The 25,054-nt window shown below is 43.2% G+C and overlaps 4 protein-coding genes across 13 annotated transcripts; all 4 read right to left on the reverse strand.

Moving 5' to 3' along the window:
* Nucleotides 1-982: 982 nt before the first annotated feature.
* Nucleotides 983-10,505, reverse strand: LOC144090938 (TNF receptor-associated factor 2-like). 7 transcript variants are annotated; one of them, XR_013305549.1, is made up of 14 exons: nucleotides 10,297-10,505; nucleotides 9,514-9,726; nucleotides 9,319-9,397; nucleotides 8,636-8,734; nucleotides 8,343-8,504; nucleotides 8,095-8,169; nucleotides 7,961-8,035; nucleotides 7,314-7,883; nucleotides 7,030-7,207; nucleotides 6,109-6,257; nucleotides 5,558-6,035; nucleotides 3,780-3,828; nucleotides 1,371-1,431; nucleotides 983-1,133 (listed from the first exon to the last, which is right to left on the reverse strand). XR_013305549.1 is itself a non-coding variant. In XM_077622869.1 (12 exons), exons 2-12 carry the CDS (start codon nucleotides 9,699-9,701, stop codon nucleotides 5,817-5,819), a joined length of 1,728 nt encoding a protein of 575 aa, XP_077478995.1. In that variant the 5' UTR covers nucleotides 9,702-9,726; nucleotides 10,297-10,505; the 3' UTR covers nucleotides 1,820-5,816. The 7 variants fall into 7 exon arrangements, 3 of the variants coding, with proteins under 3 accessions (XP_077478995.1, XP_077478994.1, XP_077478993.1); XR_013305548.1 differs by having other exon boundaries at nucleotides 5,006-6,035; XR_013305547.1 differs by having other exon boundaries at nucleotides 1,376-1,431; nucleotides 3,780-6,035.
* A 260-nt stretch (nucleotides 10,506-10,765) lies between these two features.
* Nucleotides 10,766-14,690, reverse strand: LOC144090939 (GRAM domain-containing protein 2B-like). 3 transcript variants are annotated; one of them, XM_077622871.1, is made up of 13 exons: nucleotides 14,519-14,690; nucleotides 14,275-14,368; nucleotides 13,805-13,874; nucleotides 13,607-13,710; nucleotides 13,454-13,549; nucleotides 13,303-13,374; nucleotides 13,172-13,240; nucleotides 12,959-13,067; nucleotides 12,462-12,557; nucleotides 12,303-12,393; nucleotides 12,118-12,222; nucleotides 11,331-11,400; nucleotides 10,766-11,259 (listed from the first exon to the last, which is right to left on the reverse strand). In XM_077622871.1, exons 1-13 carry the CDS (start codon nucleotides 14,584-14,586, stop codon nucleotides 11,221-11,223), a joined length of 1,083 nt encoding a protein of 360 aa, XP_077478997.1. In that variant the 5' UTR covers nucleotides 14,587-14,690; the 3' UTR covers nucleotides 10,766-11,220. The 3 variants fall into 3 exon arrangements, with proteins under 3 accessions (XP_077478997.1, XP_077478996.1, XP_077478998.1); XM_077622870.1 differs by having other exon boundaries at nucleotides 13,454-13,710; XM_077622872.1 differs by lacking the exon at nucleotides 14,275-14,368 and having other exon boundaries at nucleotides 12,959-13,240; nucleotides 14,519-14,663.
* Nucleotides 14,691-15,353: 663 nt separating this feature from the next.
* Nucleotides 15,354-18,682, reverse strand: c16h2orf42 (chromosome 16 C2orf42 homolog). The gene is made up of 9 exons (XM_077622782.1): nucleotides 18,588-18,682; nucleotides 17,750-18,110; nucleotides 17,032-17,668; nucleotides 16,805-16,924; nucleotides 16,638-16,742; nucleotides 16,342-16,446; nucleotides 16,168-16,268; nucleotides 15,649-15,793; nucleotides 15,354-15,572 (listed from the first exon to the last, which is right to left on the reverse strand). Exons 2-9 carry the CDS (start codon nucleotides 18,086-18,088, stop codon nucleotides 15,385-15,387), a joined length of 1,740 nt encoding a protein of 579 aa, XP_077478908.1. The 5' UTR covers nucleotides 18,089-18,110; nucleotides 18,588-18,682; the 3' UTR covers nucleotides 15,354-15,384.
* Nucleotides 18,683-18,924: 242 nt separating this feature from the next.
* Nucleotides 18,925-24,524, reverse strand: LOC144090965 (cytotoxic granule associated RNA binding protein TIA1-like). 2 transcript variants are annotated; one of them, XM_077622918.1, is made up of 11 exons: nucleotides 24,247-24,524; nucleotides 23,490-23,586; nucleotides 22,746-22,844; nucleotides 22,050-22,104; nucleotides 21,691-21,778; nucleotides 21,294-21,369; nucleotides 21,115-21,220; nucleotides 20,934-21,032; nucleotides 20,749-20,833; nucleotides 20,230-20,514; nucleotides 18,925-20,032 (listed from the first exon to the last, which is right to left on the reverse strand). In XM_077622918.1, the coding sequence occupies exons 1-11, from the start codon at nucleotides 24,270-24,272 to the stop codon at nucleotides 19,891-19,893; spliced, it is 1,158 nt and encodes a 385-aa protein (XP_077479044.1). In that variant the 5' UTR covers nucleotides 24,273-24,524; the 3' UTR covers nucleotides 18,925-19,890. The 2 variants fall into 2 exon arrangements, with proteins under 2 accessions (XP_077479044.1, XP_077479043.1); XM_077622917.1 differs by having other exon boundaries at nucleotides 23,481-23,586.
* Between the last annotated feature and the right edge of the window lie 530 nt (nucleotides 24,525-25,054).

Raw genomic sequence — 25,054 nt, forward strand, 5'->3', positions numbered from 1 at the left:
CATTGTTTTAGATCTATAAAAACGGACTATTTAGGCCTTCTGATCCAGTTCTTTTAATCCAATTTAAAAAAAATAAAAATCTAGATATTAGATCTAAAATGGTCAGGCCCACATGAAATGGAGTTGACGTTAATGCGGCCCGTGAACCAACCCGAGTTTGACACCCCTGCTCTAGAGCATGGTTTATAGAGGTGCCATATTGGTAACTAATATTAAGACATTAAATTGAGAAACAGCTGGCGGGGAAATACGCACAGAGCAGGAATAAGGACGCCAACATGAACTAATAAGGACCTATTTTGTGTTTAAAGCGCTGAAGAATTATCGGCAGGAGGCACCTTAATGATGGCTCCAAGATGTGAAGTGTTTGTTTAGGACTTTGGCTCGGCCTGCGTTCCTCATTAAGATGGATGGACGATTTTTGTTGCCAGTCACAGTAAAGTGGAAGAGCAAGTGGGTCGTAGGGACGAGGATTTTCCGAAAACAAGGTTTTTCAGTGGACCTCGTATAGTAGTCATGAATAATATACTTGGCTTGAACATTTTCGGTTAAAATAACAATGTTCAGGCCCGGTTTTTAATGCCAGGGATGATGTTACAATAGTCTGGCTACCGAAGGCCTCGCCATGTAAACCCGTCTGCGTTAATTTAAACAACGTTGTGTTAACGTTCCCAACATCAGCAAGAATTATGATCGAGAATTGCACAGAATGTAATCAGAAGTTTCCTGTAATATCTCCAAATATATACTCATATTGTACCGTATCGCAATACTAGCCTGGATTTTTCTTGAATTTTTGCTGTCGCTTGACCTTTGTTCTTAGATCTGAAAAGTTTCAACTCTGTATTATTGTTGATTGTAGGACAGTGTTGAACAGTAAGTAACAGGTAAATCCTAAATTCGAACATTTTGACAACAAATCAAGAATTCTCATGTTAAACTAATAGTACACACAAATCAAATGCTTACTTACATTAATCTGGCTGTGAATGTAAATTCTTATTCCTCAAGATGGGGAGCCACGCCCCCAAAAGGTCCAGAATGAGAGGAGGGGCTCGCTGTTCTGTCCCCGGAGGTTTCCCCTACATTTTTTGGGGTTTCCGGCAAAGCTGATCCGTGAGCGGCCATCGCCTCTAGGAGCAAATTGAACTGAACTAGGTTTGGAGGGATTTTTAAAAAAATCAATAGTCCTAATAAGGCAACAAATGGGTCACTTTGGTGAACACAATTTTACGAGCTATGTGTTAATGAAGTCCCTTACCGTGTCTTTGATGAGCATTTTTTCAAAAGGTGCTAAAAATGGCTATTTTCAAGACGAATTTTGAATAAACTATCACCACCAAAACTTTCACTTGAAGGGGAGCACTCACCTAACCCTTTCAAACAACCCAGAAACACTTTTCTGTCAGGCACCAACTGTCTTTGTCGCTGCTGAAAAACACAGAAACGAGAGCATGGTTTATCCTCGTTGACAAAGGCGCAGTAAATTGGAATATTTTATCAAGACTTTTGAGGATGAATAGGACATATGTTAAATGGAGCAGGGTGCGAGGGAGCTGCCAGTATCCTGTTTTTAATTATGTATCGACAGCACCTCGGGGGCTGGCCTGCTTTTCGCAAACGGGTCAGAGTCGGAGAGGATTAAAGGCAATAGGAAGTCGGCGGCGAGGATTGTGGAGTAACTTTTAATATGTCGAAAAGTGCAAATTGTCACCCCCATTCTAAACTAAAAGCAAAAGGTAACCAACCAAACTGGAACTGTCACTACTAGAATCGATAATTCCATCAAAGCGGAAAAAATGCCAAACAATATAACATGTTCAAGCTTATCAAACTTTATTTCAGACTGCATTTTTTTTTTCCTTATGCGGTAACACCAAATATCAACAGCTTAATACTTGTATGGCTCTTTAAGGTACACAAATAGAATAAAAATACCCTGTTTAAATCGTACAACTAATGCAAAGTGCGCAAAAAATCTAAGTTGCTTCTAGTCAACTGCATTGTAAGCGTTTTTCTTCAGTAGTGTAAAGGGTTAACATTCAGATTCTAGGGGAATAAATATGATGGTACTTTATAGATGGGCACTTGATTATTATTATTTTTTTTATATCTTCTGATGCTAGCAGTGACCGTCGTATTCACATACACAATTTACTACAAGACACAAACAGCAGCTCAAGTTTAAATAACCATTTGGCAACCTATGTAGAGGCATAAAAGACACAAATAAAACACCTTGCAATACAACATGGAGGTAATATTTGAGTTTGGCATGACACAAAAGGTTATTACTGTGTATATTTTGTGTTTTCTCACGTGTAATGTTACGGGCGGCATGCTCCTTTTTCTTCAGCTAAGAGTATAAATGCACATAGAGCACAATTTCATCAAATGCATCGGCTTCACAAGCATATTTATACAGTAAAAGTTCAAAAGCTGCTCGGCGCAATGTAAACAAAGGCGAAATAAGTCACGCGTGACCCCTGTAAAACCCTTCAAATGTCATATTGCACTCGAGAAGGACTCGCGCCGCGTGGAATGGAATCGAATCTGGCCTGTTTAAACCATCTTCAACAACAACAAAAATATTAAAAAATTGATATCATAGATATAGAATTAATAGCGTATTCGATAATACTATTCTTATTATAACAGCTTGTGCGTGTCCACACGGCTATAAATATTTTATATATAGATTTATGATATGAAAAATATATATTCATATATTGCTATAAAGACTACGCTGAGGAACAATTTGGGAAAGTTAGGTTGAGTGACATTTTTAAGGTGATTACTAATGAATTGGCTTGGTGATTAATAAATGTAGTTAGTGATTAGATTTTTGAGGGGGGCAATAATTGGAGGGATTTTTTAAATTTCTGTTTCTATTTCTTTTTTTCTCCACAATTTCCTTGGTTCTCCTTTTCAGTAGTTGAAAATATGATAATGTCAATATTTGAAAGCTTTATAAAACCATTATACACTTGAAAAGTAGGGGAGAACGAGGTTGATTGTCACCTATATTGGCAATGACAATCAAAATTGCGCCAATAAAAAATAATTAAAATCTACATTGTTTTTACTGTTGCGTGTCACAACAATTGGGGTCAGGTCATTTTTTACAAATTAGGTCTTCACATTTTTGTGTTTCGTTGTGTTGAACCAACATTGTAAATGTGTTTGAATATAATGGTAACATTACCATAGTATTCTTGTTACTGGTCCTTATTTGTGAGAATAAATCATCGCCCCAAAATCCCTGTAATAAAATGAATTACAACTAAGCTCAGACATGTTAAGACTTAAACTTGTGACAACCAACCCTTGATCTCACCTACAGGATTTTGAATAATTTATGAAGAAAGCAGGGGATCCTACGGTTAAAAAAATTGACATGAAAGAGAAGACCTCAATTTCTAGACCTAACTCTGTTCCCCAGTGGTCTAGGCCGGCTTCTTGAAACAAACCCGGCCAGATATAACATAATAGCTATTCTACCGTATTCACTTCCAAACAAATATGAAATAAAGGCATTCACGTCAGCATAAACCGGCGTGCGGCTGCTTGACGTGATTTACCAATTAAAGCCTCCCATGCACAGAGAGGCTTCAATACCGGTCGAGACTGGTTTAAAAACAGGCCAGCCGCACTGTGGTCGCGAACGTGAGCGTCCACGTCTAGTTCGTAAGCACAACAAAGGTCATTTCGCTTTCTGTACATTTGAAATCACACAAGAGTGTATCGAGTGAACCCCCCAACGTGAACGTGAACGGTACCTTAACAGAAGATTCCAGAAAAAAGTCAGGCAACTTCGAGGGGAGGCGCCTGCAAAACGTAGGATGGGAAACTTGAGTCCAGATTGCTCTTTAACTCTTTGTCATTGACGCCGATAGACGTTCGATCCGATCAAATTTAGAGGGTGGGAGGAGGCCCTCCCTCGGCGATAGACTGGTGCGACTGTGCGGCGATGAGAAGAAACTCAAAGAGTTCCAGCTCATTGCTACCATTCCTCCCGTTTCAATGGACCGGATGTCGAGCGGCGTCAATGACACTGAAAGATGCTCAATGGCAGCCATTGAAATAACAGCTAGAGCAATTATTTTGTGGTAATAGTTATGGGATATTTAACTCATTCAATCCCCGCCATTTTGTGGAGGCCTTTTAAGGCCAAGAAAATATTGTGTCTTACCAAATTAAAGTCGAAAAGTTGGCCAACTTTATCTTTTTCTTCAGTAATTAAAAGTAGAACATGAGTATGTCTTCAGATTCTTAAAAACTGGGTTTAACGAGCTTATGTTAATAAAGAACAAATCAAATCGGTCTTTCCAACTCATACTTTTTTTCTAAGATTAGTGGCTTCCTTTTAAAAATGGTCTAAAACAAGAATCTTGATGACAAAATAAAAATATCCATATTGAAATTTAGATCCAGAATAAATATATCCCTGGTATTGAATGAGTTAATATGGAAAATAATAAATATGGAGGGTTCACCAACGTTCATGTTTTGAGTTTCTCTTTCTGTACAATTGCACCCACTAAACAGTATTCACTATTAGAATCACAGCAGTACGCCGGTTCAGCTAGCGCCGCGTACATCACATTTGGACGCACAACAAAATGACGTTCCTACTCTTGGTGAGCGGGGGTGGGCGTGGGAGGGAATGGAACAGCGCCACCTGTCGAGATACGAGCCAGCGAGCATAATCGCAAGGGGGGAGGAAGAGGTGGAGGGGGCCTCAAGAAGAAAAAAAAAAACACTGTCAGGCTGCGCCTCGGACACCTCGCTAATTCCACTTTATCTTCCACAGATGTACCAAAGCACCGGTATCTAACCCCCCTCCCCCCTGCCGCGAGTCGGAACGAAAATGAACTTTACAAGGGTTCTCAAACTTTTGGGGTCCAGAAACTGCTTACTGGAAAATATTTTTCCCAAGGACCATTTCATGATCCTAACAACAACTACACATTGCTATGATACATTTTTTGTGGAGGACACTAACCAAAATTGCCTGGACTCCTCTGTCATTCCTGAACAGATATTTTACACGTTATTTTTCCACTTGGAACTAGCTTTTAATTTCGCTGTAATAATTGTATGGTAAAATATAGTAGATTGATTTTCTAACCCATAGATCCATAATTGTTGTGCCACCATATTGTGAGGTGATCATTAACCTGAGGCTCGCATTGGAATTTTATTGGGAGGTTCCCATTATACTATCATTTTGTAGTATTTTGTACCAAGAAGCTATTTAAGTGAGTTGAGACGCTCTTAAGTGGCCCTGCCACAAATATTAAAAAGTAAAAAAAGATTTTTCAGGCCCGCCGGAGACCCTAGTTTGAGAACCACTGAAATCTAAAAGTGAGAGTTTACGACAACGCCCTTGTTACGCAGCGAGCGTACACATGGCGCTTCAGGGGCAAACCAAAAGGGGGTAAGCCTTGTTGATCACAAAACTCCACGTTTGTCTAGACAAATGTACTCACCACGAGACCCGACAGAGAGCCTCACGACACCGACAATCTCAAGACAAAGAAACGGAAGATCTCACCGCCCCGAATCCACTACCGCCACGACGATACGCCCGACTTAGCCGCTCGGTCCTCGTTGTCCCGTCGGTGTCCTTTGTCGACGCGTGAGAAAAAAAGCGCCTCTCCTGTAGGAAACATTTTCACTCGGGCATACATTTTGAACTCCTCCGAGCGGCAGAAGGACAAGACGGCGGCACCCCGGAGGGATTAACTCGGGACTCAAACGAGAGACCCTGGTGTGGTCATCAAAAGTGAGCACCTGGTATGACCCCGCACCTTCTAGAGCCCGGTAAGGTCCACGATGGCTTTGATGAAGATGGTGTCGTCGCGGATGTAGGAGTTTTTGGCGTCCAGTTTGGAAAGCGGGCAGAAAAGCGGGCAGCCGCTGGCGATGTTCATCTCGCTCACGGGCCGCTGAAAGGACGACGAGGTGACGTCGGGGCGGAAGGCGTCGATGATGTGCTCCCTGTTGCTCTGGTCCAGCAGCATCAGTGTCACCTGGAGGGGGAGGAGAAAAAATTCGGAAAAAGTTCTACGATGGAGGGTGGTTCACTCACTCCCTTTAGCATACCTTCTGGTTAAAGGGCCACTTTAGCAAGGCGTCGCTAACTCCTCGCATCACTACAAAGAACAAGGACAAGTGGCTGCCGCGCCCCGTCCCGTCCCCGTTAAGATAGATCCGCAGACACATCTTGTAGCCGTACTTGCTGGTGTAGAATGCTGTTGAGGAACCAGACGGAAAGTGGCGTAAAAGTCATGAATTATATACTATGTCCCGTCTGTCCTCATAGGAACGCAGTTAAAAGACATGAATATTTGAAAACAAACATTTCTGAAAAATGTGAACCTTTTGTATTTTAGTTCAATACACCTGAACTGTACTTGGGGGGGGTGAACTTTTAATTAATAAATGTTTCACATACAACTAGAGCAGGGGTCGGGAACCTTTTTGACAGAGAGAGCCATAAAAAAATTCATATTTTCTAATGTTATTTCTTGAGAGCCATTCTCGGAATTGAAAAGTAAAAATATATGAAAGTGTGATTTTTTATTTTTTTGTCATTTCATCACTTTTAACATACAAAAAGTCTCTGAATTCTTTTGACAACGTTGTTATGCTGTGGCTAATAAATCAGTATCAATGATGTCATGCATGCAGAAGAGTAATAAAAAACTAAATTATGATTAAAGTAGGGGTACAGGTAGTGTCGACACCGCAGTGACGCTCTTATTGTGTTCGGGACTCAGCTCTCTCACCAATGATTTCCATATTTTACCTCACAGGTTAGTGGAGAGCCATATGCCCCCATGGAAAGAGCCACATATGGCTCCCGAGCCATAGGTTCCCTACCCCTGCACTAGAGGGACCTTGGATACCATTAGTGGTATTTGTGGCACTGAGAATGTTCTTACTTTCTGGAGGTCTGTAAATAAGTGAGGTAAAAAACTGGAAGAAATTGAATACGCGTAATGATGTCAACCATTTTCATACCTGGCGAGAACATGGCAGGGGCTCGACCAGCGACGGCGTCCTGTCTCTTTTTGGCAAAATCTGAAATCCTCCACACAAAGACGCCGTCAAACGTCGTGGCGGACATCTCCCTCAGTCGACCCTCCATCTCCGAAACCGTCAAGTCCTTCAGACCCACCGTCCTCTCTAACTGGCGCACCTGCAAGACCAACCGCACAGTCTAAGCGTACAGTATGAAGGCCAAAAGCCGAGTAAATTGCGATTAACGGTGAAGAATAAATGTGGTGGTGTTCCACCAGGCTGACCTTGTTGCTCAGGGCCTCGATCTTGTCCTGGTCCAACTTGTGCTGTCGGTTGCTGGCTTCCATGGTGGTGGCGAAACGCTCCACCTCTCTGTTCAAGACGCACACCACGTTCTCGAAGGTGCCAGCCTTCACCTCCAGCTCGGCGCAGCGGCGGCCCAGCTCGGCCACCTTGGTCTTCTCGCTGTGGAGCTGAAGCTCCAGGGCGGCGCCGACCGAGCTGGGCAACGGCGTGAAAGAGGTGGACACGGAGAGGACGGGAGGCGGGGGCAGGGGCAGGGGACCCTGGGCCGGCGGGCCCAATCCGCAGGAGGACGAGGAGGAGGCGGCGGCTCCCTGCACGGGATGCCCGGACGAGGAGGAGGAGGAGGAGGTGGTGCTGAGCTTGGAGACCCGGGCCTCCAGTTCCCTGAGGGACTGCTGCAGTTCCACCAGTTTGTGTCCCGCCACCTCCAGTCCCTGGGGCTGCAGCCCCTCCATGCTCACCTTCATACCCATGATGTAGTGCAGCAGCAGGTTCAGGTGCTCGTAGGCGAAGGCGCGTTCGTGCTCGTGGGTCTTTTCCTTCTCCACCTACGGACGCCCAGTTGCCATCTGACATTTCGATATATTGTCGCCCCCATGCCGAAGAGGTGGATGGACTCACTTACCGACATGTCGCAGCCCACCACGTGAAAGCGACACGGCATCCTGAATTTGCTGCAGAACTTGATGTGATCCACGTACTGGGGGATGAGACAAACGTCAGGTGTCGAACGGGAAAGCCTGAGAGATAACCGCTTACCTTTTCCCTGGGTATCTTCTTCTTAGCGCAACCCTCGCAGATCATCGGGTATTTGGGGCAGATTTCATCGTGGGCCTGGTGTGCCAACATTCAAAAAACGTAGACTCTGGTGAGTGTCGTTATTGGATTGGAGGTCTCCAATGGGAGCCACTGAGTTAAATGAGCGCCCCTTGAAGGGTTAAGCCAATATGAACAAGATTTCAAATCCGCCTTTGAATATCCCCTTAAAAAAGTTGAGGTTTTCTCACCTTGATGTTTTTGAAGTGAAAGGGTTCCTTGCAGTACTTGCAGTTGAGCGTCCTCTCCGGGCACTCGCGCTCGCTGTGCCGCTCCTGTTCGTTGAAGCGAATGCGCTCCTTGCAGGACGGGCACGGGACGATCATGAACTCGCACTTTCCCTCGTGATTCAACTGAGACACGTGAAACATGTTTACTGTATACGCGTGTTATGGAAACGTGTTTAGAGAAATACTCCGACATACTGTAGTACTCGGTCTGCAAAATGTCATAATGATACTTCTTATAAATGCTGACCGCTTACCTCATACTCTTTGATAGATCCTCTCCATGAGCAGTTTTCGTTAATGCATGCCGCCGCCAGGTTTTCCACTTCCCGCCGCACGGCGTTGTCGGGAAAAGCCTTCGAGAATGTCCAAAAAAGATTGATTTTAATTTTAATTCATTTTAGGGAATCTACAAATGTTCATTCACTGTTAGCCCTCATAGTTCAAATGGACTAGAGAGCTATTAACTTAACTTCTCATCTCATTATCCACTTTTTATTACATTTTAACTTAACTTGCCAATGGATAAACATGTTAAAATACCTTTGGGAACCTTCGAATAGAAGAAATGCCAACGCTAGGAATAGAATCTTTGCATGCTAGCAAAAACAAGTGGACCAACAAAACTTTATTTTTCTTTTGTTGTTTTTCAGTGTAGCTGTAAATATAATAATACATCACAAAAAATATATATGACACAGCCCAAATATTAGTCATTTACAAATACACTATCATACAGTATCATTTTAGCCAAGATGGAATGCAACAAGCTAACATGTCATTGCGCCCAGTTAAGTCACTCCTGTCAGTGTCCTATCATTTGAACCATTTCACAAAATATGATTGAATTGTCACTTTCTTAGTTTATATACCTGGTTTTTAAAAACATAACTATTTTAAAGTGTGTATGTGGCAGATTTTCAACTGATCATGTACTCACACATCCTTGTTTCAGGACTGACGTGGCCTCTTCGAAAATGTCCTCCTTGATGCAAGCATTGCATTTCTGCGGTCCATTGCTAAAACAAAAGCAGATAGGAATTTGAATAATGGAAATGAATCATTTGAAGTTTTTGTCATGAGAGTCTACCAAAACGCTACAAAATTTTACTGTAAAACTTGTTTGTTGGTTCACCTAATGGCTAGGTTGAAGCAGTACGAGCAGAAGCGATGGCCGCACTGCGCCTGAAAGGGTCGTCTCAGGATGTTGTGGCAGCACTTGCACAGATGCTTGTCTTCCAGCTTGTTGCCCAGGATCTTCTTGGGGTAACCCGGCTTGTTGCTTTCCATGGACGAGGGGGGCGAAGGGTCCTGGGCCGCCATGCTTTACGATCACTCGTATTCACACCTGCGTAGGGGGACACGTTAACGTTTATTCATTTTACGACTTTTTTTTAAAGGATGTTCGGCTTGAAAACGGCACGTCGGACATGTGAGTTTAACTGTTTAAAAATTCAGTATGGTTCCTCCCGAAACTTTTGTCAGATGTAGCCCAATATTTTTAGCGGGAACAACGCCCAATCTGGCAACCCCGATAATATCATAATGCAATCCATTGAAAACTAGTAATATTATACCTATTATATTTTTATTACATGTTATATATTATTAGTACATTATATCATGACCTAAAGAACCTATATCATATTGTATGGTATCGTAAAACGGACGACACAGCCCTAATATTCAACGTTACTCAGTGTTAATTTGCCATTGAACGAACACCTGGCGTTTAAACGTCAACATGGAAGAAACGAGGTCCAATATTTGAGTAGCTTCTCCCGCAGTCTTTTAGTTAACATGTCGCCTCCAATTGTCTCCTCGTTGCTACATAGCTTCTTCCACCAACCACAAGAAGACCAAGTGGTACCCGGAGGAGAGAGAAGACGAGAAAAAAAAAATCTCCCCTCACGCTTACCAGCTGCCCGCTTTGCTCTTGTAGTCTTAATGAGCCGCCATGGCCGGCCCGTTCTTGTCCCGAGGCACCACTCGACGCTGTTCAAAAGCTCGCCGTCGGCGGGTTTCTTCCTTCCGCCACATAACGACAATAACTCGGACGAGCGCTCCGGCAGCGGCGGCTGTTTTCGTCCATGGACGCCATTGCTTTCATCCTCGCGCCGCCGCCGTTGTGACGTCAGCCGGCGGGAGACAGACCAAATGATCACAAATAAAGGGGGGGGGGGGCTAATAAGTAAATGCAATTTCTGGAGATGGTTTGGTCTATCCCAATTTTGGCGCCACTGGGGGGTGACCCTCCCAGTGAAAATGAATTGGACGTCTAGCGCCGTCAATGGGAGTGAAACACGAGTATTCCCAGCCAGTCCTCCCAGTTTAAAGGAATTGGATGTCTTCTGCTATCAATGGTCGGCAATGGTTTAATCATAAATGTCATTCATTTCATTTAAAAAGGAATTTTAAAAGTATATTGGGAGTACACAGAGAAAACCCACGCAGGCCCCGGGGAGAACATGCAAACTCCACACAGGTGGACCGACCTGGATTTGAACCCAAAGAGAATTTTCAACTTTGGTTAAATCATTTTTAGTGCAACTTTACATAAAAACCACAAATACTTGGATGTTACAAGTTGACTTTTGGAAAGGAAATGTCAATGTAAATATACATTTGAAACAACAAGGACATGTCTGTAAAGAAACAACAATCAAAAAAATAGTTAAACGATGTCAAATATAATAAATACACATTATTTAAAGGCACTTGAAAAATGTAAAAACAACAGACATCAAATGACAGACAATACGTTAAGTGCCTAAATACACACTAAATGTACAATCACATGAGCCTGAGAGGAGAAGATCATTGGTCACTATGTCTTTTTTTTTCAGGTTTCATCAAGAAGTTTCTGGAGGTTTCTTTGAATCTAAGAACAAAAACAATGGTAGTCACCAGAAAAAAATTACACTCAATCGACAATATCGGAAATAGACCAACCTTCTCGAGCTTAATGAGGCTGGTGGAGAGTTCGCCAAAGACTTCGGTATCTTGGGGACTTGCTGTATTTCTGCAAACAGTGTTTATTTATTTATTTTAATTGAAATCATAAGGGAAAAAGTTTGGCCACATCCGTTTGTATAGTACAGGAGGTTGCAACCTTTTCCACTTCAAATAGATTGGACATCTCGCTTTCAATACCGATCATTGAGTTAATGAGTTTCTAATGCAAAATCAGACTTTTTTTAAACTCACATTTGAACTCATTTAGTTCAGTGGCTGCTGTTTATAAAGTTTTTTTTTCCTCCAAGAACCATAATCCTCATATCTCAAACTATGCAACTACTACTAATGCAAAATTCCACTTTATTACGTTTTTGTTCTAATTTAGAAATATTCAAAAATGTGTATATCTTTACTATTTGCCACTGTAAACAGAAGTGCTCCTCAATTTTGTTGCACAATTACATACTAATAACAATAAAAACCACTCTAGTCACTTTGTACCTACTAATTGATGTGACCACTTATTCACATTGACTACTACTTAGTATTTATTACATTGACTACCTATTTATTTATTATTATTTATTGAATTTTTATCTGTTCATTTGTTTGTTTGTTGCTATTTGTGCACTAATTTATGTTGTTAACTACTTATTTATTTATTGCTTATTTATTCGTTATTATTTATTTGTGGTTATGTTTGTTGTTGCTATTTGTACACTTTGTGGTGGAGCTTTAAATGTCATTATGAGCATTCATCATTCATTCATCGTCCTCGTACCCGCCGTGCACACGATCCCAGGTGGTCAGTGCGGCGTTCAACCGATGTTCTAGGGCAGCCATTTTCAAAGCCATGTAACAGGAGGACAACACCAGTACGCCGACTCTGTTCCGGCCAGGTGAAAAAGCAAAGTCTAATAAACAAGCTCCACAACAATGGTTGCAAGCGGTGACCGGCATACTCACAAAAACAAATATATTAACAGGACGGGGAGCAAAGTCGTGTGAGGCCAGGCTTTGTTTGCGTTTATCTTCGTCACAATAGACTTGGATACTCCTTTGTAATCAAACGTGCAGGGCGTGAATTCAAAGTCGGGCTGAAGGAGTCTCCTAGTAGGACAGTACCGTTTTTGCTTCGGCTCTTTTGGCCCGGCTGGAGATGGACATCTGCGAGGACCGACACTTCTCCACACACAAACGTGCCGGGGAGGCCTGTAAATTCTGCCGGTTGAAAAATGCAGAATGAGCCAAAAATAATAATTTAGTCATTTAAAAAAAATGTTGTTTTGAAAAAAATATGGTTGCCAGGTATTTAGTCATTTAAAAAAATGTTTTAAAAAAGTATGATTGCCAGGTATTTAGTCGTTTAAAAAATGTTTTTAAAAAAGTATGGTTGCCAGGTATTTAGTCATTTAAAAAAATGTTTTTAAAAAAGTATGGTTGCCAGGTATTTGGTCATTTAAAAAATGTTTTTAAAAAAGTATGGTTGCCAGGTATTTAGTCATTTAAAAACAAGTTTTTAAAAAAGTATGGTTTCTAGGTATTGGTAATCGGGATCACACTATCGTCCGTAAAAAATTCACCATAAACTCATGAATTCAGGCACTACTTCCATCACTCACCAGCCATTTTGTCACAATCCGGAGTTTGCGAACCCGAGCTGCTACTACTCTCCACCTCCATTTCCTGTCGCACCACGCCGTCCAAGTCAGAGAAACTCTGGGAAAAGTCCTGGCGAGCATACACAGGAATATTATACAAAGGGCCTACCGCTGAGAACAAGGGCTCCTCTTTCTGGAGATGGAAGAGAAGAAACAAACAAAAACATTCCAGACCAGAGGCAGGCGTTCGACTCCAAAGTTGTTCTCGCAGGAGGCAACGTGGCTGCTGCATGTTTTCTCCACCTGAAAAGTTTTCACGGCTCGTAAATTCACTTATTGGAAGACTAGCAGCGAATCATCCAGACCTCCAGGTGGACACAGATGGACCTCAAGAAATTGTAGGTGGTGTTCCGGGACAGAAAGGACACAAAGACGTGCTGGGAAAACAAAACAAAAATGCATCGGACACCCATCGACGTCAATGGCTGCCATTGACGTCGAGAGGTGTCCAATCACCTGCTCCCGTGAGCTTTCGATCACCAGCGCGTTGGGCAGAAGAAGCGCTGTTTTGGTCTTCCTGATGAATGTCACGGATGCGGCTCGGATGGCGATCTGTGATTGGTTACCCGAGTTTTTCGGGGAAGCGCTCACCCAGAGACCCCGTCGTACCTTCGTGTTCCTGCCGAAGACTTTGGAGTGGAAGCAGATCCAGTTTGGAGAGACAAACATTTTGCCTTGGTACAAGATGTCTCTCTGCAGGGCACATGTGTAACCTGGCAACGCGGAGGGACGGGGGACATTCAAAAAGGCTGGCATTCGGGAAAAAAAACAGCTTTTTTTGTTTGTTTGCCAAGGCGGCCAACGTACTTTGTGTGAGCACCTCGTCTCTGCTCACTTCCTTGAACAATTTGTGAAACTGCGAGTTTGTTTTGGACAGCTGGAAGAAGATAAAATAATGGAAAATAGGGTTGCCAAGACGAATGGACAACCGATTATAAATAGTAGTAACATAATAATCAATAAATCTATAACAAAGGTACATAAATATAAAAAAGCATAACAACTGATCCAAATCAGATGTTGAAGTGCCATACTGGAAAGTATTGTTATATTTAGATGATTCATATTTATATATTTGATCATCCAAAACAAAGGGAAAAAGTAAATTTGAATGAGAGCAGATGATTATCTTTGTACTTAATCAAAATCTTAATCTAAATTTGGTATGTTTTTTCTGTGGAAACATAGTATAACTTTCATAGACCCGTGTTTTCCCCCCAATGCATATTATGTATTTAGTTCCGTGTGATTGGTGGAGAAAAATGAAGTGAAGCCACCTGACTGGATGGCGACTTGCTTCCCTCCGACTTCGACAGCCGGAGATGAGTCGGCCTTCTCCGGCTACTCGGAGCGTCGTTGTCCCCCTCACAACTGCCACAAAATACCCCCCGCAAATAAAGCGAATGACTCGTATCGAACTTGTCATGGAAAGTCTCGCAGAAACAATACAAACAAGAAGCCTAAATGAGCAAGAGGCCAGCCCGGATACCGGGACACGAGCTCCAGCTGGGACGGACTCACCTACTCCCGCGGGGGCACTCGGTCACCCGTACCGGCGGAGGTAACGGTAGCTCGGCCGCTTCGCCCATCTCCACGGTGTCGGTGTCTGTCCTTCTCCACCCCTTTCGCCCGCCACCTCCGCGACGAAGGTCCGGGGACCCGGAAACTTCGTGCCGAGAGTTGAAAGTCTGGGAAAAGTCGCTGGATGGAGGTGGAGGAGGAACCGGGGAGGAGTCGTAGGTGAGGCCGGGAAAAGGGAACGAAGAGCCGGGAGCGATGGAACTTGAAGAACAGCCCCCTCTTGGTGCCAAAAAGAACGCCACTATACACTAGTAGTATATTTTTCTTAATCATTGAGTTCTCTTTCAAAAGTTGCAATTGAAACGGCAAAAAGATCAAACAATTTATGGATTACGGATTTATGCAAGAATTTAAATTCTTTTTACAATTTCATAACATGTTCAAAACATTTTTTATCTACACATTACATAAAATAATACACCAAAAAGAACTTCTATAATCATTCCTGCAAAAAAAGGTTTGATGTGCGAAAAATCTCAATATTGTGCACACAAAACATTTGGAATACGTACTGTTTTATAGCATCAAGACCACAAAACTCAAAAGGATTTTTGGTGAGTAAAATATGGCTATATTCCGAAATAATATTTCAATTGTATGAGGTTATTATTGATGATTTTTTTATGTGTCGCAAGCTCTACTTGCAGTAGAGGTTTTATAGTCATAAAATAGTTTTTGAGGGTTGGATTGATTCACTGAAGGCGTCGCTAGGAAATTCACGTACCACCGCTGTTTGAAGGGTATATAATATTACATACATGTACATGAGTTCACGTACAAATGTACAAATATGTTTTATTTATTTTTTAACTTGACACTGAAGTCTCATTTTTGACGCAGCCATCTTTCTCTGTCCATTCCAGCTGTTGTCCACTCATCTGGTGTCCGAACTGGTAGAGAATCCTGAGCTCTCCCACGTGGCATCGAGGGAGCACATCGGGGGTCCATTCAATGACCAAGGGGCCAGGCTCTTTTAGATCTTCTGAGCCAGGTCCTAGAACAACCAAAGACAAAAAAATGGTATGATGCATGCCAGGATTGTAATGTTAAAATGAAAACAAACACCTCACCAACTTTAAGGAACGTCTGGAGCTCCATGGGACGAATGGGCGGCGTCCGATCTGTCCTTAATCCATCTGGAGGTTGCTGACATTGAAAGCGCGAGTAGGAACCATCAACATTCCGGACGAAACTCTGAGTGAGGTCCAGCTGCAACTGGTGGGCGGGGATCAGATGCAGAGACCAAACCGTTAGACCCCAGTCACTCAATCATTTTACAGGTCAAAGAGTACTTGGCTCTCCGAGTACCGGGATAGGGACACTATCTCGACAAAGGGAATTGGGGCAGACGTTTGAAGTGTCCGAAATCAATGGATAACTTAAAGAGTAGCTGTCACAGCTCGTTTATTGTCAACATGTTGAGGATCTCAATGATCTAATATTGTCATATCGCACACCCTTAGTATATATTAAAGAAAATTGTAGTTTCAGTTAAATACAACTGAACTGCAATGTAGAGGGTTAGAAAAAAAATATTTTGAGCATTTAATTCACTCAATTTTTCGACAACATTGGACTTTGGTGTTTACCTCAGGGGTGTCGAAGATCCGTTTGACTTCTGTTAAGTTGGTGATGTGCCAGGTGTACTTGGAAGAAGAGCCCTGAGGGACAATGTCGTTCCTTGCTAGCACTGAAGTGGACATGGTTGGGCATTAAGTTTGGGCTAATCTCGCTGAACAAGTCGAGACGGCGTGCTTGCGCACCTGTGGTTACGTTGGGCAGACGACTCTTGGAGCCAAGCGATAGACGGTGCTGAAGGGCGTTGAAGAAGTGTTGTGGAATGTGGTACACAAGAGGCTCAGGTTTCCCTGTAAGGAAATACGAAAATTCAACAAAGAATATATTCTCTTTTTTTCCCGGTAAATTCTGTGCACCCAGGCCAGTAATACATTTGAGGAAGCTTTTTGTCAAAAGTAATACTCACCAATGTTTGTTTATTTGCAGGTTTGCATTGAAAATCGAAATAGGATTTTTTTAAATTGTATGTGGCATTACCTACCATCAAACTGGTAATGCATTGTCTGTTGGATCCTCTCAGTGACGCTGGCAAGCCACTGGTGGAAACCCATGGAGACAGAGGCCTCGTCCACCACTTGTCCACCACCTGAAACATGACCGATATGGTACCGGGAACTAGGAGAAACTCGAAATGTTTTGCAATCGTACTCAAAAGTGTTTCATCTGTGCGTGGTTTCTTGGCCTTGTGAAGAGATTTGCTTGGCTCCGTGGGTAGCGAAGAGGGCCTCTCGCAAGGAACCAGGACTCTGCCGCTTGGCGTCGGCGAGACTGCAAAACCAGGATGGGAAAGGGTATGTTTCAAAAACATCCAAGAAGTACAAATGAACTATATTGTGGGAATAATAATCCTACTTAAGAAGCTAGGTTGCTCGTACCAGTTGTCGCGGAGTTGATCAACGTGGCAAACTCTGACGCCAGCTTCTCGTCGCTGGCGAAGGCGCACAAGCAAGCGTAGAAGTGCAAGCACGGTTGCAAAGGGTCCGAGTCCTCAACGGCGCCCGTGTCCTCGGCCCTACGGGGGCCGCAGGCGCAGTGAAACGTCACCCCTCGAGCCTTTCCGCCTCCTTTCCCCTGCTCGGGTGTTCCCCCGCCGCTACCGATGGTCAGATGAAGAAGCCCCAGAGGGTGCACGGAATCCGGGCAACATTTGACCACCAGGGTGTCCCCGGATACCCGCTGGACGAGAGGCCCCGGGGATTTGGTGGCCAGGCTCCAAAGCTCCTCCTTGGTTTGCGAGGAGACCGTCAACCCCTCGAGGGCGGAGCTTTTGACGCTGAGGGGCGTGGCGGAACGGCAGCACTCGACAGCGGCTTTGATGTGGGCGCAGAGAGCGTCGGGTGCGCTGGAATCAAATTGGTCAGACCTCGAACCTTGTCCGCAGTTTGGCACGTAGCAGCGACCCATGTTCATCTCAGAGAGCAGGGGGTCTCCCTCACCTGTGGAGAGGGCAGGGGCCAGCTCCACGAAGCCCTGCCGGGCAGATCCTCGTCCTCGCTGGCAGATGGAAAATACCTGTATTTCCACACAGGGGTTGGCTCTTTTCCCACTTGATAATAAAAAAATTGAAAAATAAATGGCATATTTCCCACAGACCTGGGTGCCGCCTTCTCCGTCATGGTCCCGCTCCTTCCCGTCTCGCTTCTCGCTGTCAACAATCACTTGGACCACCTCCACGCCGCCCTTTCGGGACCCCGGGGAGGCATCCCGGAGCGATATCCCACACAGTTTGTTCTTGCAGCTGAGGCCCCGAGTCCCGTTGTAGACGCCGCAGCTCGGACACTTGCGGATTCCACGCATGGTGGCCTTCCCCAGGTTGGAGAGGATGGCCGGGGTCAGGGGGGACCCTGCCGTCTTGGTGCCTGCGTCCCTCTGCTTGGCGGCGAGCGGGGTGGCGGAGGGTGATGGGACAATTGAAGGGGATGTGCAGTCCATTTTGCAATTGGGTGATCGGCTTCTGAACAGTAGAGATTAAATACACACATTTAGGCTATATTGTGAAAAAACATTTTCCTACTCCATTCTGTACAGGGAAGCTTGGGTATTTGATTTTTTTTAATAATACAGAATAAATATCATTAATAGGTATTTACACAGCACATTGAATGACACCAAGATTTAAACTACAGACGCGAAAATACTATTATAATTATTATTTTGGCCTAAAGATAAAAAAAACTACGATTTTTTAGCAAACATTTAGTTTTTCCGATATAAGTGTGTCAATATATATTAATGGCTGAGTAAAGAAGTAATCCACAAAAGTACAAGTAACACGTAAATGAGATTCGAAACCCGAACCCAAGGACTGTACCACCCACTAGGTCACCGTGCTGACCTAGTTGCAAGCTACTCGAGGAAAACAATAGAACGACGTCACTAAAAATTCTGAACCGTGTCACGTGACTAAATGAATAAATTTGGCGTCAAGTACCTCGGAAGCTTCTCTTTGGTCAAAGTGGAGTCAATTTCAGCCGCTTGAGTAGTCGACCGTCGCCATTGCTTCTTACATTCCCTACACCCGCATTGCGCCTGTAACGAAGCTCTCGATTGGCTGGCAAATCACGTGATAAAAGCGGGGCGGTACTCCGTGACTGAGGAATCATGGGAATTGCAGTACGGAATAAAATGGCGGACGAGTCAACGGGACTTTTAGCATATGTACACAGTATAGCATGTAAATTCATTTAGTATTTTGTCATAGTTGCTTGTACTCAATCTTCCCCTTACTGAAAACAACATTTGAAGTTTGAACACATTTACACAGAAACTCGTCTTACATGTCACTTTTATTTAGACAGTCATAATCACTCTCTCATTTACTCATGCGTGCACGCATTCAGTAATCACACACAAATGTTCCGAATGAACATCACGTCTTTATACAGATACAATTGAACAGAGCACTCAGTTATTTACAATAAGACTTCCAAAATGAAATTACAAAAGGTGGAATGCAAAAAGAAACAAAAACACGGCAAATTGGGTGATCTTTCGGTATTTGTGCAATAATTCCCTGCCTGTTGAGTAAAGACAAGCGTGGCAGTTCTTGTCCCTGCAAAAAAAATGATTGAAAAATTCTAATTTAAAAGACAAAAAATATGGTCAGCAGCCACTCATTTTCGCAATAAAACCGTGGTTACATGGTGGCAATGCAACATTTTTCTCCCCCTCCATAACACAGTCAAGTTCCCCGAACTGGAAAAACAAAAAGGCAAAAAGCTGTTTATACAAGCCAAGAAAGAAGGAAAAAAAAACAGAGGGTATAGTCCTTTCAGATTGAGGTGGTTGGGGGTGTCCTGTCTTGTGTGTCAAAGTGTCTGTTCATGCACACAAAAGTCATTCGGGCTCCTTAGGTCGTAGTTTCGTAGCATTTTAGCTTCTTTCTCGCTCTCAGTGATTCCCTACATTTCACAAGAATGACTTTGGCACCCGGAGAACTGGCCAGGACTAAAATCGAGGGAGACACGGAACATGGAACGAAAGGGTGGGGGGGAAAAAAGAAAGATCTCTTTGGCTCTGCAAACAAAACCTGTCTTAACCAACACCACCTTTCGCTAAAATATAAACTGCAGCTGTGCTCAACTTGACCGGTTATGCCGTTGGGGACACCAGGGGCATTTTTTTTGTTGGTTTTCTGACCGAGCCGGGTCGATCAATAAAGAAAAGAAAAGAGAAATTAATGCCGAACCGTGCCCCGAACCCAAAAGCAATGAGTGGCGTCCCAGAGGGTGAGATCAGTGGGTGTGGAAGCCGGCCGTGCCAGCCATGCCGGCCTGGTTGGCGAGCATGGTCCCGTTGACTCCCTGGCCGGGTTCAACCATGCCGCCGTTGGTCACCGTGCCCACGCCGGTCCATCCGGCGCCAGAAGGAAGAGGACTGAACACAAGCAAAAGAGTAGAGGTGAATGAAAATCACCAATTTCATGACAATACAACATGGATTTATTGTAAAACGTGACAACCAAGTAACCACAATTTAATATCAGGGCAATTGATTGATATTATACGAGATGAACCAGTCTAACAGACTCAAATGTCTCCTAAATTAAGAAGCCATTTCCATATCTTACTCACTTGTAGCACTGTTGATCCCAACTCTGTCCATAGACGCTGTAGCTGGGCACCTGCCACCCGTTGGGCACGTATTGGCCGATTTGCTGCGTGTTGCCGTACCACTGTCCCCATTGGCTGTAGGGCTGCGCCGCGAAGCTCACCGTGCTCTGAGGCATCTGGACCTGTTGGATGGGGCTGACCAAGTCGGTGGTCTCTTTGCCCCAGTAGCACTTGACCACGAAGCCCTCCACTGAAGTGCCGTTGACGGAAACGATGGCGTGGGCGGCCGCCTCGTGAGAGTTGAACCTACATGGGAGAAATTCACGTAGCTTCAAAACTTCTCATTTGACGGTCCAAAATAACCCCAACGCAGGGTAAAAACGTCACAAGTATTAGCGAAACGTTGCTAAATATACAAAGAAATGATTTGTGAATGAAAGCGGACTATTTTCACTTAGTATTTCAAAACAATTACATTGTTTTCATAATGTATTGTTTAAGTCCGTTCTACAACTATTTCCCAGAGGGAAATAAACTGACCTCACAAACGAATAGCCCTTGTCCGGAAAAACGCGGATTTCCATGATTTGACCAAAGGGGGAGAAGGTCTGCCTCATGATTTGCTCTGAGAAGATGAACGAATGAATAAAAAAAAAAAAAGAACGCATTTGTGGGTTGATATCAAAAGACGAGATTATTCTTGATTTAGAACATTTTCTGCTCACCTGTGAGGCCTGCTGTCAGTCCTCCGCAGTAGACCGTGCAGTTGCTGGGGCTGGATTGGTTGACCACCTCGTCAAAGGAAAGCTGCTTTGAGGTGCTAGCTGCCAGGCACAAAACGGCATTAAAAAATTGACTTTTTAAAAAATAACATAAATAACTTTCTCTCGCTGTCACTGAACACACTTTCATTAGTAGATTTGGGCGTGGGCTTCCGTGTGGCCCAATTGGTCCTGATCTGCCTTCCTCCCAGCCACTGGCCACCCATTTGCTGGATGGCGTTCTCCGCGTCCTGCGCACGACAACAAGCGTGTCAATTCAAGCGTCAAGCGGTACAAAATGGGGCGATAAAACGGTACGCTCACCCATTTGTTGAAGAAGGACACAAAGCCGTAGCCTTTGGATTTGCCCGTAGCCATGTCCTTCACTACCCGACAATCCCTACGCAACAACAAACATTCACAAGTCAGTAATAAATACATTCCACATGATCACAAATATTCAATTACAGAAGTATAAACAGTTGTCTTTTTACCCCAAAAAGCTTAAATCAGGATTTTAAACAAATACACAAAGACTACAATTTGTGCCAACATTTGGGATGAAAATTTGGGTCTACTAGGCCACAGTATCTATGATGCTTTATGTCATCTATGTTAAGGCAATTGAAGGTGGCAGTTGAGTGTCTTGAGGAGCCCAAAGCTAAAACGGGCTAAGCTAGCAAAGCATTCAGCGAGGTGAAAATGTAAATCATGGACTCACGATATTTTCCCAAAGGGACCGAAAGCCGCCTTGATGTCATCAGTGGTGATCTCTGGACTCAGATCGCCGACAAAAACATGGAAGTGACCTAAAACACATTTACAAAAATGTACACCTTCATAAAAGAAACACAATGTTTATATAAGGAAGGCGCTCATCTACATTATTTCACACATGCCGAAAATCTGTTTGAATCACTATGATATAAAAAAAAAAAAGGGATTTATTAAACTAGGATTCAGTAGAAAATGTATGGTGCTATTTTATGCAGATTTTGTTTTAAAAAAATTAAATTGTTTAATAGATTTTAAGTCAGTGTGTAAAATGCTAACTTATTTCTAGTGTGGGTTTGCACGTACTGCTTGTGTCCTTCTTTTGGCTGGTCGGCGTGGTGGCCCAGTTAACCTTGACTTCCTGTTAGGAGACATAACATGGCCCAAAAAGCAGGTGTGAAATGTTAGGCAAGGAGTGAAAGTTGCTATGTTTTCATTAGACCGCTTGTCTGTCACACACCACTTAAAGATGAATTTGCTGATTTTGAGGCATTTTTTTTCTCGTTTTAACGTGGTGGCTTCTTTTCCAGCACTACTGATTTATGCAAAAGGGTACAGACCTTCCCATCAACTAAATCAAACAGTCAGAAATCAGGAACAATAATCAGTCCAAACAATTTTGGAGCAAAAACTGAAGGAAGTAAGGTCCAAATAACAAGGGACTTACAAACAAGTGAATTTTACGAACTTGTTCTACTCCTCAAACGCTCCTTCAATACCTGTTGAGGAATAGAATATTTTCAACTGAATGTTTGTCTTGCTACAAGTGTGGCGTCTAGTGGAAAAAGGTGGTACATCAAATCAATAACAGAACACACACACACACACAGAGTAGTAAAATGTAGTAGTAGGGGAATGTCATCCTTCGCCCAATACAGTAAAACACGTGGAGCGAGCGGGCTTGTAAGGTTTTTTTTCTTTGCGGAGGGTTTCACAGCAAAATTAGTCCCAGAAGCCCGCGGGGTCCGAGGGGCCCCAGCCGAAGGAGATAAGTTTGCTTACCTTACCCAGAATTTTCCGACCGTTCATGGCCGCGATGGTGGCCATGGCGTGTCTATGCTCGTAGAATTCCACAAAGCAGTAGGGATCGTGACCCGCCGTCTGAAGTGGATAAAAGACACACGTGTGCATGTATTGACAGATAGTATCATTATTATTTTTTTTAGACACATTATTAATGAGGCCAATAGAATAGAATGGTTCAAAAATTTTTTTTTATCTTCTTAACTCATTGGCTGTCATTGTCAGTGATGGACATTCAATCCATTTTGATTGGACCCTGGGCTCGACGTTACTTTTTAAAAATGACTTTCAACTCGCTTGACTTGGGTCAGCAGGAGTTATGCAATTGCATGTTGTATACTGGGCGAAAAACCTAGTTTCTTAGTGCTTGGTAGAAAAAGTAAGCATGTTTAGATTATGAATGAACAAGTGAATACACAACGCAATTGTACTTCTAGCCATCGACCAATACAGCGTTTAATTGTACTGCCTGACACTTTAGCGCTGGTAAAAATAGATGCACTATTTGTTTCAAATCTGTCATTTTACCCTACTTAATGAAATTAGATAATTTCCTTTAGCACACCAATATGTAGCAACATTTGAATAATGATGGGTGGATGAAAATGACTATTTTTATTATTCAGCAGCCTATTTTCTGGAGACAGAGGACTTCACATTTGATCTTGAGAATTTAAGATGTCTATGTGAAGAAAAATAAGACTGGTAACCTACTGAACTCACATCTATGATCATTTTACAGCTCTTGCAGGGTCCGATCTGTCCAAACAGCTCCAGGACAAGGGCTTCTGTCACATCCCGTGACAGATTACCCACGTACCTGCACACATACAAGCAAATAGTTCATTATTTTCAAAAGGATTTAGGACTGATCACTGTTCATTCTCTATTGTTCGTGATGATGCTACAACACATTGACGATCATCGAAATTCAAATGAAGATTAGCAAGTAGAATCGGTGCTTCTTTGAAGACTGATTGTTCATATTTGATCCAAATCCCAATCGGTTCGCAAATATGATGAGTTCGCTTTACTTCTTGCGTTTGATGACCTGAACTCACCTCGATTTGCGAGTTTTGTAAATAGCAACGATCTTAATCTTCAACCAGGAAACATTGCAGACAACGGTTTATTAGCCTGATCACTAGTTATCTTATGTAAACGAACAATTAAAACCCTTGAAGTAAAAACATTATGAAAACGATGAAATATTAGGGCCCCAAATGCTAGATTTTTGAATGGGTCTCCTAAAATTAGATTGTTAGCACGCCAAAAAAAAACGCCCACTAAACCCTTGGTAAAGTGTCTCCGCACCTTATCAAGATGTCATTCGTTAAAAAAAGAACTAATTTAGTAATTCTGTTTGGATTGGCGATCATTTGATTCCCTGCTTTAAGGGGTACATTTAGCACTTTAGCTCCCGTGTTACGCGAACGACACAAGCTAAGCTAAGCTAACGAGACAACCGTAGCATACTCACAGGGTTTTGGGCTGGTCATCGTCCATTCTGTTTGGAACTTCGCAGGCCAAGACCAAGTGACAAACGCGGGGCGGGGGCAAGTCCACGACCGTCGCGCAAAGCTGCCGATGACACCGTGTCCGCTTTTTGTGGCGCAGTACGAAGACGATAAAGCCGCCGAGACTGGGGGCGGGGTGGGGGAAGTAGCACTATACGGCGAACAATGGGGTAGCCGATAAAGATGGCGGACGCAGGGCCCGAGCCTCGAGGAATAGGATGACGATTTATTTGCGCATGCGCAGAATTTGGTGTGTGTGTGTGTTCTAGACAGCATATTTTATACCAGGGGTGTCAAACATACGGCCCGCGGGCCGGAACCGGCCCCCAAGGAGGTTCGATCAGGCCCGCAGGATAATTTGAAGTGGAAAAAATGCATAAAAGACATGGAATTAATATTTTTAATTCGCTGCAATTCATGGATTATCCGCTAATGGGCGCACTCTTTCCATCAGAGTAGAAGACAAGCCGCATCACTGAGACAGACTGAAAACAGCAGCAACTCCATAAATTTTCAGTATGTATCGTATGTGTATGTATGTTTCATGTATGAAGTTTACAGATTTACAGGACAGGCGAACACTTTCTTCATTACACATTTAAAATCACTCTCCTTAGTTTGTAAGGTGCACGCAGGGATTACATTTAGATTTTATATGCGTATTTGTAAGTGGTTTAAAAATTCCTTTCTTTAAAAGTCTCATTTAATCTTAAAGTGCATTACTATATTTTTCAGTACCAATTAAAGTTTTGTGCCTTTGTACAATCAGTG

This window comes from Stigmatopora argus, chromosome 16 (genome assembly GCF_051989625.1).
Source record: "Stigmatopora argus isolate UIUO_Sarg chromosome 16, RoL_Sarg_1.0, whole genome shotgun sequence".
Classification (NCBI taxonomy): Eukaryota; Metazoa; Chordata; class Actinopteri; order Syngnathiformes; family Syngnathidae; genus Stigmatopora; species Stigmatopora argus.

Excerpts from the sequence above, each read along its gene's own strand:
- LOC144090939 (XM_077622870.1), bottom strand. The coding sequence starts at position 14,586 with ATGGGCGAAGCGGCCGAGCTACCGTTACCTCCGCCGGTACGGGTGACC. Across the intron at positions 13,711-13,804 it reads AGACGAGGTGCTCACACAAA|GTTACACATGTGCCCTGCAG; the intron begins GTACGTTGGCCG and ends CCGCGTTGCCAG. Across the intron at positions 11,401-12,117 it reads TGGGATCGTGTGCACGGCGG|AAATACAGCAAGTCCCCAAG; the intron begins GTACGAGGACGA and ends CACTGTTTGCAG.
- LOC144090938 (XM_077622868.1), bottom strand. The coding sequence starts at position 9,701 with ATGGCGGCCCAGGACCCTTCGCCCCCCTCGTCCATGGAAAGCAACAAG. Across the intron at positions 8,735-9,318 it reads CAGTCCTGAAACAAGGATGT|GCTTTTCCCGACAACGCCGT; the intron begins GTGAGTACATGA and ends ACATTCTCGAAG. Across the intron at positions 8,170-8,342 it reads TTCACTTCAAAAACATCAAG|GCCCACGATGAAATCTGCCC; the intron begins GTGAGAAAACCT and ends TTGGCACACCAG.
- c16h2orf42 (XM_077622782.1), bottom strand. The coding sequence starts at position 18,088 with ATGGACTGCACATCCCCTTCAATTGTCCCATCACCCTCCGCCACCCCG. Across the intron at positions 17,669-17,749 it reads ACGGAGAAGGCGGCACCCAG|GTATTTTCCATCTGCCAGCG; the intron begins GTCTGTGGGAAA and ends GTGGAAATACAG. Across the intron at positions 16,269-16,341 it reads TCTGCCCAACGTAACCACAG|TGCTAGCAAGGAACGACATT; the intron begins GTGCGCAAGCAC and ends TGTCCACTTCAG.
- LOC144090965 (XM_077622917.1), bottom strand. The coding sequence starts at position 24,272 with ATGGACGATGACCAGCCCAAAACCCT. Across the intron at positions 22,105-22,745 it reads GTCGGAAAATTCTGGGTAAG|GAAGTCAAGGTTAACTGGGC; the intron begins GTAAGCAAACTT and ends GTCTCCTAACAG. Across the intron at positions 21,779-22,049 it reads CCAAAAGAAGGACACAAGCA|GTCACTTCCATGTTTTTGTC; the intron begins GTACGTGCAAAC and ends AATGTGTTTTAG.